General features: G+C 41.8%; 1 protein-coding gene across 2 annotated transcripts in view; it reads right to left on the reverse strand.

Annotated features, from left to right (window-relative positions):
• Positions 1-9,855, reverse strand: part of LOC139536252 (phosphatidylinositol-3,5-bisphosphate 3-phosphatase MTMR14-like) — a 28,522-nt gene extending 18,667 nt beyond the window's left edge. For both annotated transcript variants that reach the window (XM_071336613.1, XM_071336612.1), the window contains exons 1-8: positions 8,990-9,855; positions 8,071-8,219; positions 5,611-5,719; positions 3,514-3,589; positions 2,862-2,925; positions 2,428-2,550; positions 767-840; positions 159-229 (exon numbers count right to left, since the gene is read on the reverse strand). In XM_071336613.1, the coding sequence (XP_071192714.1) occupies positions 159-229; positions 767-840; positions 2,428-2,550; positions 2,862-2,925; positions 3,514-3,589; positions 5,611-5,719; positions 8,071-8,219; positions 8,990-9,130 (807 nt within the window). In that variant the 5' untranslated portion in view covers positions 9,131-9,855. The remainder of the gene's footprint in view (positions 1-158; positions 230-766; positions 841-2,427; positions 2,551-2,861; positions 2,926-3,513; positions 3,590-5,610; positions 5,720-8,070; positions 8,220-8,989) is intronic.
• Between the last annotated feature and the right edge of the window lie 1,306 nt (positions 9,856-11,161).

Below are 11,161 nucleotides of genomic sequence, written 5' to 3' on the forward strand. Positions count from 1 at the left end.
ATCACAACGAATAAGATAAATGGACAGGGGGGGATCGGATCCTACATCAGTAGTCCTAACTTCAAGACGCATTGTCAATACAAGCCCTGAGAATAGTTCATCTGGATGGATAGATATGATGAATCTCAGAGAATGTGTGTGTGCGTCAAACACAATACCTGTTTCCAGTTGAATACTAGTCCCTCAGCGGTGTAGTCTCTATCTTTGTAGTCCTTAAAGAACTCACACCCTGGAGACACAGAGAGGGGTCGTGTTCATTAGACAGCGAACAGAAGAAAACAGAAACAGGGAGGATCCAATAAGAACCGCTTGTTTCCGGTTTCAGTTGAAAACAATGTACGCTAATGAATACAGCCCTGGTGTTGTGGTAAAAAATGGTATGCATAGAGAAGAGTACAGCTATCTCTCTGGGGATGAGTGTAGCTATAACAATAAGGATGTTGAAAAGCATTGTAAGGCTTACCAACTGCCTTTCTGTTGTCTATGTAACTATTGTACATAAACTGTTTGTGTGGAAACCTGCTTTTCCTAATAAAACTGACACTATAAAAAGTAGATAAAAAGTTAATAAATAAATGCATTTTAAAATGTAGGTTGGGTTTTTAGAGAGATTTGGGTTTTACCTGGGTAAGGGTTAGGGTTTTACCCTGGTAAGGCTTTTACCTGGGTACGGGTTAGGGTTTTACCCGGGTAAGGGTTTTACCTGGGTACGGGTTAGGGTTTTACCCGGGTACGGGTTTTACCTGGGTACGGGTTAGGGTTTTACCTGGGTAAGGCACAGAGAGCAGGGTGAAGTCTGCATAGCGTTGGGCCTTATCCACCTTCTCAGACGAGGTGACACTGGACGACAGATCAAATAAAAGAGTAAAGAGAAGAGAGAAAATATTCCCAAGGTGATGAAGCAGATACAACATACCTGAAGCACTAAGCCCATACTGAACATTCTTCTCTAACAGTGCGTTTACATAACATGATTCCTGAATGAACTGTCACACATAGCAAGCACGCACATATGTCAACATTACATAATAATAATTTGGGGGGTGCATATATTTGTACAAGTGTGAACTGGAAATGTGTTTCTTGCATATTACAACTCCACCGAGACACCTGGAGGGAGTGGGGTCACGGCCAGGGTCACTATTGTCCAGGGCCCCTGGAGAAATTGGGGTTAAGTGCTTTGCTCAGGGCACAATGACAGATTTCTTCCCCCCACCTAATCGGCTCCGGGATTTGAACCAGCGACCTTTCAGTTACTGGCCCAAGCTCTAACCTTGAGGCTAACTGCCACACACAATTACATCAAACAAGTACGCAGGCCCCTAGGTAAATAAACACACACACACAACCTTTTGACAAAAACACCACCACACATGCAAAGGTCAACATCCAAACAAGGGTACACTTTAGGAGTCAGGTTTATTACATAATGCTACCAAAAGACCAACCTGGTGGGTGTGTTGAATACATTAAGAATCCTGGCTCGGTGTGTGTGTGTGTGTGTGTGTGTGTGTTGAATACATTAAGAATCCTGGCTCGGTGTGTGTGTGTTGAATACATTAAGAATCCTGGCTGGGTGAGGGCGTGTTGAATACATTAAGAATCCTGGCTGGGTGTGGGCGTGTTGAATACATTAAGAATCCTGGCTGGGTGTGGGCGTGTTGAATACATTAAGAATCCTGGCTGGGTGTGGGCGTGTTGAATACATTAAGAATCCTGGCTGGGTGTGGGCGTGTTGAATACATTAAGAATCCTGGCTGGGTGTGGGCGTGTTGAATACATTAAGAATCCTGGCTGGGTGTGGGCGTGTTGAATACATTAAGAATCCTGGCTGGGTGAGGGCGTGTTGAATACATTAAGAATCCTGGCTGGGTGTGGGCGTGTTGAATACATTAAGAATCCTGGCTGGGTGAGGGCGTGTTGAATACATTAAGAATCCTGGCTGGGTGTGGGCGTGTTGAATACATTAAGAATCCTGGCTGGGTGTGGGCGTGTTGAATACATTAAGAATCCTGGCTGGGTGTGGGCGTGTTGAATACATTAAGAATCCTGGCTGGGTGAGGGCGTGTTGAATACATTAAGAATCCTGGCTGGGTGTGGGCGTGTTGAATACATTAAGAATCCTGGCTGGGTGTGGGCGTGTTGAATACATTAAGAATCCTGGCTGGGTGTGGGCGTGTTGAATACATTAAGAATCCTGGCTGGGTGTGGGCGTGTTGAATACATTAAGAATCCTGGCTGGGTGTGGGCGTGTTGAATACATTAAGAATCCTGGCTGGGTGAGGGTGTGTGTGTGTGTGTGTGTGTGTGTGTGTGTGTGTGTGTGTGTGTGTGTGTGTTGAATACATTAAGAATCCTGGCTGGGTGTGGGTGTGTTGAATACATTAAGAATCCTGGCTGGGTGAGGGTGTGGGTGTGTTGACTTACTTTAGGCCAAACTTGACCTTCTTGTTCTCCACCATGAGGTCACAGATGTAGCGCACAGAGAGGTAGCGCAGCAGCTTGATGTCCAGACCCCGCACCTTGTCAAAGAGCTGAGAGTCCCCGTTGCTGAAGAGAGAAAGAGAGACAGAGAGAAAGAGCGAGACAGAGATGGTTGAGCAGAGAAGTACACAGAACCACTAACATGTATTTAGTATTTTGAGCATTCAATCAAGCAAGGAAAAGAAAGAGAGCGATAGGAGGGAGAGAAAGAGATTGAGAAGGGGTACACAGAGAGAGCGATAGGAAGGAGAGAAACAGTGCAAAGAAATGACCACAAGGTTTTAGACATCATCACATAACCACTCAAATGTCTGGCATTTTGAGCATTGAATCAAGCAAAGAACCCAAACCAATCCCTCATGTGAAAAGACACCAACCTGGCACTGTCATCCTCTGGAACCTCTGGCTCAGCCTCCCCCCCCCATGTGTCATCAATCCCCCCTAGGGAGAGGAAGACAGAGACACAGCTGCATCACAACAACAAAATTCTAAACTGGATCCATTTATCCGCAATAAAGGGATGTTTCAAATATCGAATACAGACTTTCTTCAGGAAAGTGATGCATATTCAAAAACTGGCTTGAGGAATGGACTACAGCCAAACAAATGAGAATACAGCAGCAACGTTTGATCTTATGAAAAATACATTTGAACAAAAGGTAACAAATAATTGAAGAGCAGCAGTAAAAAGTGAGACGCTTGCTGACAAAGCAGTCGCTCTGACAAAGGTGAGTAGATCCAAACGTTAGCATTTCAGACACAAAAGTGAAACTGGGTGGAAGCAGTGCATGAAAACTTCTCCTTTTGTAAATAGGTCCAGATTAAAATAGATCTGGGCCTGTATTCATAAAGCTTCTCAGAGTAGGAGTGCTGATCTAGGATCCAGTTCCCCTGTCCATGTAATCTTATTAACTATGATCAAAAGGGGAAAACTGATCGTGGAACAACCCTGAGACACTTTGTGAATAAGGCTCTGAACTATATTAAGAGTTTTCCTTGCTGACAAAATGTATTTTGTATCAGTCTCACCTGAGAAGATGTAGTTGTAGCCTGTGCGCCCATATAGCTCCCCCCAGCCTGCCAGAGTGGATGATCGACAGATATGCTGCAATGGAAGAAAACAAAGGATTAGCACACACGCTGGTTAGCATACAACTCATCTCAATAGTCTAGAAGCCTGTCAATCAAGCCTCCCTCTCATTGTTGTTTTTGACACAATCACTTCCTTGTTCAAAGGTGAGGAGTAAAATAAAAGCAACATATCCATTTAAAAAAAAAAACATTTACATACACACATATACATACACAGTAGCCGTCAAAAGTTTGGACATAGCTACTCATTCAAGTTTTTTACTATTTTCTACATCGTAGATTAATAGTGAAGACATCAAAATTATGCAATAACATGTTTGGAATCAAAAGAGTGTTCAACAAATCAAAATATTTTATATTTGAGATTATTTAAAGAAATCCACCCCTTGCCTTGACAGCTTTGCACATTCTTGACATTTTCTCAACCAGCTTCATGAGGAATGCTTTTCCAACAGTCTTGAAGGAGTTCCCACATATGCTGAGCACTTATTGGCTGCTTTTTCTTCACTCTGTGGTCCAACTCATCCCAAACCATCTCAATTGGATTGAGGTTGGGTGATTGTGGAGGCCAGGCCATCGGATGCAGAACTCCATCACTCTCCTTCTTGGTCAAATAGCCCTTACTGGCTGAAGGTGTGTTTTGGGTCATTGTCCTGTTGAAAAACAGTCCCACTAAGCGCAAACCAGATGGGATGGCTTTTTGCCACAGAATGCTGTGGAAGCCATGCTGGTTAAGTGTGCCTTGAATTCTAAATAAATCACTGACTGTGTCACCAGCAAAGCACCATCACACCTCCTACTCCAGCTTCATGTTGGGAACCACACATGCGGAGATCATCTATCTGTTCACCTACTCTGCGTCTCACAAAGACACGGCTGTCGGAACTAAAAATCTCAAATTTGGACTCATCAGACCAAAGGACAGATTTCCACCGGTCTAATTGCTCATGTTTCTTGGACCAATCAAGTCTCTTCTTCTTTTTGGTGCCCTTTTAGTAGTGGTTTCTTTGCAGCAATTTGACCATGAAGGCCTGCTTCACACAGTCTCATCTGAACAGTTGATGTTGAGATGTGTCTGTTACTTCAACTCTGTGAAGAATTTATTTGGGCTACAATCTGAGGTGCAGTTAACTCTAATTAACTTACCTTCTGCAGCATTGGTAACTCTGGGTCTTCCTTTCCTGTGGCGGTTCTCATGAGAGCCAGTTTCATCATAGCACTTGATCGTTTTTGCGACTGCACTTGAAGAAACTTTCAAAGTTCTTGACATTTTCCGAACTGACTGACCTTCATGTCTTAAAGTAATGATGGACTGTCATTTCTCTTTGCTTATTTGAGCTGTTCTTGTCATAATTTCGACTTGGTCTTTTACCAAATAGGGCTATCTTCTGTATACCACCCCTACCTTGTCACAACAACTCATTGGCTCAAACGCATTAAGGAAAGAAATTACACAAATTAAGAAGGCACACCTTTTAAATGAAATGCATTCCAGGTGACAACCTTATGGAGCAGGAGTGGCGCAAGGCATTGTATCTCAGTGCTAGAAGCGTCACTACAGACCCTGGTTCGATCCCGGGCTGTATCACAACCGGCCGTGATCGGGAGTCCCATAAAGCAGCACACAATTGGCCCAGCGTCATCCAGGTTAGGGGAGGGGTTTGGCCTGGGTAGGCAGTCATTGTAAAACAAGAATTTGTTCTTAACTGGCTTGCCTAGTTAAATAAAGGTTAAATAAATAAATTAAAAGCTGGTTGAGAGAATGCCAAGAGCGCACAAGGCAAAGGCTGGCTACTGTGAAGAATCTCAAATATGTTTACCCTTTTTTGGTTACTACATGATTTCATATGTGTTATTTCATAGTTTTTATGTCTTCACTATTATTCTACAATGAAGAAAATAGTTAAAATAAAGAAAAACTCTAGAATGAGTAGGTGTGTCCAAACTTTTGAATGGTACTGTATATATAATATATTTAAATATAAATAAATATGTAAATAGATAAAAATCTCTCTATATATATAGGAATCATACTTTGCCGTTGTAGAGGATGACAGGGCAGACAAACCTCCCTCTGCAGCGGGCCATCTTACTGCGGTTCACCAGATCCTGCAGCTTGGTGATCTGGACTGTGCTCTCAAACCTAAGGAGACAGCAGCAATATCTCAAGCAACATACTCCTCACTATAGCAATAGATTTTCATTGATCTATTCTAACAAAGCAATATATGGATCCTCAATATATCTTCATTACAATGGAGAAATAAATTATAAAATCAGCAATACATGGATCATCAATATACCAAATAGCAATATATCTTCATTGATATGTTAAAACAAAGCAATACCTACATGAATCATAGTCCTCAATATAGCAATATTATATAATGTAGCAAGTGAAAAATCTAATCAAATTGTATTTGTCACATACACATGGTTAGCAGATGTTAATGCGAGTGTAGCGAAATAACACATCCAAACTGCCCCAATAGCCAGAGACTGACGGCTCACATACAGTCCAGTAGGATTGGCTAGGCGCCAGAGGTACAGGTTCAACCACAGTACAGCCAAAGCCCCTGGAGCAGTTTAGGGGTGAATGGAGGAGGAGGATGTCCCAAATGGCCTCCTATCCCCTATTTTGTGCGCTACTTTTGACTATAAAAAGGAAATAGGGTGCCGTTTGGGACAGTCATAGCCTACACTATACACAAATCACTACACCGCATCAGCCTCGTAAACGCCTAACACCACATCAGCCTCGTAAACTCCTAACACCACATCAGCCACGTAAACGCCTAACACCACATCAGCCACGTGAACTCCTAACATGATAGACTAACATGCTGACCACGCCAAACTCATGCGCGAGCATTACAACAACAAAAAATTACACACACGTTATTCAATCATTGCACGCAACAGCGAGCTTCTGCGTGGCCAGGTGCTAAAATAGAACTTGGTTCTATTTGTGATGATCAACGCGTTGCAAGTATTGCCTCTCAAATCTCCTCATTGTTTTTTAGGAGCATATACCCACGTGGGTTATTGAAAGAAGAACTAACGTCCAGACTCCAGTCGGTTGTAGTAATGCACTGTAAAGTTGGTTGCCAACCTCCATATAAAGTCCAAAGAAGAAAAAGAAGCCTGAGGAAGGAGGAGAGATGACGAGAAACTAATTTGGTTTACCGTTTTATCTGTGGATTAATTGTCGGCGTTGAGAACCTTGTGCCTTTCAGGTAAAATAACAACCCAGTGTTTATATCCCAGGACAAATTAGTTAGCAACAGCAAGCTAGCTAGCTAATTTTCAATAAATGTTTAATGATTTTCGAACTGTCCCTAAATTAATATAATTGGTTCAGAGTTTGTTTTTATATTTCAACCTGCGTGTCCTGATCGTGTCTGGTGTGGGGGTACAAAATCAGCATGCACGCGAGCGGTTTGGTCAGCATGTAACTCTACCCCATTTAGTATTCAGCGTTTTCATTTTAACATCCAAACTAATGTGTATTCTTGAGTGAGCTCATAGCCTAAAGCCCCTATTTAGTGTCAATCAACAACACAAACAATGCCACATAAAATCCATCTCACTCGTGTGTTAGCTCTAGATAACCTGGTTGGGCAAAAATGTTATGGGTGTTTACATGAATTATTGAGTGGCTGTTTCCCTCGACTTATGAATTCACATAGAGGGCAACTATGGGGCAGGTCACAGACATACGGAAACATAACGCATGAAGGGAGGACATTCTCCCCATGAACATGTTATCCAGTCTGACAAGAGCACTTTTTGAAACCTCGAGACATCTTCCTCACTGTGTGGATCTTAGAAGCGTTACGCTCCTCTACTCATAGGTCAAAAGTACATATTCTATTTCCGAACACATTCCAAAATAGAATGCTCCCATAACGTTTCCCGTTTATTCACACATATCATTTGTGAACCTCAGACATTTCCAACCCCCTCGGTGTCATGAATCATGACTCATGAAGATGTGGACCGGACTACATTTAACCCCGTTTTGTTTTCTGTCCAATAACAGGTCAGGGCCTGTTTTCTTAATCCAGCTCAGATTAGAAAAGCTGATCTCGGATCAGTTTTCCTTTTTAGATCATAATGAATAAGACTATAGGGACCGGGTGACCTGAGCCTAGATCAGCACTCCTACGCCGAGTTCACATTCATCATATCTGAATATGGGCTGTGGACTATGGTACACACAAATAAACAACAGTGTAATTGGTGACTAAGTGGACTGGACATTGTCTCAGGCTGTGACTGAAAATGTTACTGACTGTCAAATCCTTGCTTGTTTCTTCAACTCCTCTCAAAGCGCATTGGAGGAGAGGATCCAAGGTCCCTCCCTCAGTCCTCCTCCTCCAATGTGCTTTGAGAGGAGTTGAGGAAACAAGGACTGGACATCTAGTAGGTCTAATATTTGCAGACACAGCCTCAGTGATGACCTTGTTAAGTTAACGTAGGTAGGTACGGTACCCGTCTTTATGGAGCTCTGTACATTCATACTCCAGGAAGACCATCTGTCGGGGGTAGTGGCCACACACCTCCCCGTTGGCGTTGTGGATGACGCTGTACTTGTAGTCTCGGCCAAAGAGCTCCAAGCAACACTTCTCTATCGTCTCAACCTGTATGAGACAAATATACCAAAGTGGTGATTGATAGACTTTCGTGAAACGCATAGTCACCCCCCCCCCCCGACACAAAGAAGGAAAAACAGGATGTGTAGCTAGGTTAAGTGGCCACAACCTGGGAAGAGCCAATGGTACAGTTGTCCCATGTTCCAAAATGTAGGCCTATTTTCAACCACCATGGTTTCTGTCAACATTGAGGTGATGCTCATGAGAAACTGCAGACATACACATTAAAAGGTGCCTTGTGAAATATTTCCTGCTGCGTGTTTGGTCACTTCTAAATCACATATTTATGAAGAATATGAACTGATATGCTTACCATCTCATCATTACCCCCAAAATAAGGACACCTTCCTTCATTGTATAGCCTTTGACCATGTCATTCTTTGACCACTATCATAAATTATTAAGCTAAGTGCTATTCACATGTCATGCGTCTTACTGAGAATATCGTTCCATGCATGTCTGTTTTTGTTGGTGGGTTTGACGTCGTATGAAAAAGGCTTGACTAAGCCTGAGTATCTGGACAGTTAAAGAAATAGGCTACTTCCGAAGGAAGGAGATTCTAACGTCTGGAGCAGGTGAGCAGTCTCTGATTGCTGGCACTAGGCACTGCAGGATGTTGTTTATTTGAAGCGCGCGTAAAGGTAAGGGACGTTTGGCGGATGGCACACCATCTCGGAGTAAACACATAGCTACAACTGGCTATAATGACATGAAGAAATCACAGTTAAAAACATGTATGCTGAGGACCTCGAACTTACCCGTGGCGTGACTTCTTTCGCTCTGTACTGTGTCTTCGAAAACAAATCTATCAAATCCGCAATTTCCTCAGTCTTTCTTCCTGATATCATTAGCCCGGAGGCCGTGAGACTCCCAGACACGGAAGGGAATGCAGCCATCATCGTGCCGAGACCCACCGTGGGTTCTATCCGAACTCTTCCGCACTCAAACACCGCAGCACCTTGGGAACGGGAAGACCCACCAGGCCATCCCTTCCCAGCCAGTTTCTTCCTGACTGCCCGCTTGAAAGGGCCGGAGCCGGGTATTCTCCCCGAATTCAGGGCACCGCTGTGCTGGTACCCTCTAGAAACAAGGATGTATTAACCAGCCAGCAGGCTAGCTAACCCTTCCTAGTAAAACTTGCCAGGCAAGCAGAATGTATAGTAATTTGTTTACGTGGCTAAGCTAGTGGTGGTGGATTTGGTTGGCTAGCTAAAGTAGCTAACGTAAGTTAAATAATGTTAGGAAGTATCCACACTTAAAGTTAAATCCAACACATTACTAAACGTTTTGTCTATAAAAATTAATGCTGACTGGTTTTTAGTCCTTGCCCTCATCACTCGTATGTTTTGTATTGAGCCGTTTGTTGACAGAGGAATACTCCGGGCGCCTGACTCAGGAAATCGCGAGGACTCCTGGCCTAGTCACGTTTCCTCTGTCATTTATTCATTTCCTCTCCTCTTCCCCAGTAATGACAAAAAAAATATTAACCGTTCCAAAACGATTAAATCCGTAGCAGCAGCGATTCAAAAGCGTATTTATTAGTCTTGATCAAAAAGCACACGACTGTTGAAGTGTTGCAATCCGTGAACTGTCTCAAGGAACAAGTGGTAAACAGGAAGTTGAAACCAGCACGTGACCAACATCGCCCCCTGAAATATATATATTTTTTTTTATTAACAACAAATCAATACAAAAAGTACATGAGGAACACAAGTGTATGTATAAAGTACATTTGTATATACAAAGTACATTTGGGCTAGGGGGTACAATATCACATTACCTTAAGGGACATACACACATTTATAATTTTAACAGCTTTTCTGTTGGCAGAGTATTTCATTGTCTTAAAATATAGTTCAATTTATTTTTGTAAGGTAATAAAATGTGGTGTTTTGTTTGTAAATTTACATTTGTGAATGTGAAATGTGGCTACAAGTATAATGAAATTAAATGCATCAAATTGTTTCAACTTATTTCTATCATAAGTAAAGAATCCAAGCAGCACCTCTCTCCATAATAGTGTAAAATCTTCATAAATATGTTCAATTATAAATCTACTGATGTCTTGCCACAGATTCCTTACATGAATACAATGCCAAAAAAAGATGCAACACTGTTACTGGGTGGTCATTACGAAAGGTACAATTAGATTATATATTTTTTTAACTTCTTCATATGGTTGGCAGGATAATATTTATGAATAATTTCAAAATAAACTTCCTTCATTTTGTTAATAAGTAGGTGTGTGTGTGGCAACATCCAACCTTTTTTCCAACAGACATTATCAATAAAACCATTCCAATAAGGCATGACATAAGGTATAGATACAACATCCTGCTGAAATAAGGCTCGTATAGATCTATTGTTGTTGATTGGACTAAAAGAAAAACACATCTTTCCTACTGATGAGTCAACAGGGTCAACAGAAGGTAGGCTCTGAGGGTCAGGTCTTGACACGTTCCTGAATAATAAAGCAACACCTGAGGGAATGGCATCTAAAGCAAAATCTTTAGGTGTTACAGGGATCTTGTAAAGTGATAAGAATTCCTTATAATGAAGTAAAAGACCCTCTGCATTTACAAGTTGGCTCACCAATAGGATATTATTTCGGAACCAATATTCTAAAAACAAAGAAGTATTTTTATACAATATGTCCTGATTATTCCATATATAATATCTGTGTGGAGAAAAATTATATTTATAAATTAAGGATCATGACAAGAAAACCTGCCGATGAAAAGCATACAGTTTCATTGGAACTTTGTCAATATTATAATTGCAAACCAACATGAAGTTAAGGCCACCAAAAGTAGAGAAGACATGATGAGGAATACAATTCCACATAGAAGTGGGTCTTCTTAGGAGTTGATCTTAAAAGTATATCCAATTGATCTTTATCCAATTGATCTTAAAAGTATTATTTAAGGTAG

The sequence above is a fragment of the Salvelinus alpinus genome, chromosome 12, assembly GCF_045679555.1.
Source record: "Salvelinus alpinus chromosome 12, SLU_Salpinus.1, whole genome shotgun sequence".
Classification (NCBI taxonomy): Eukaryota; Metazoa; Chordata; class Actinopteri; order Salmoniformes; family Salmonidae; genus Salvelinus; species Salvelinus alpinus.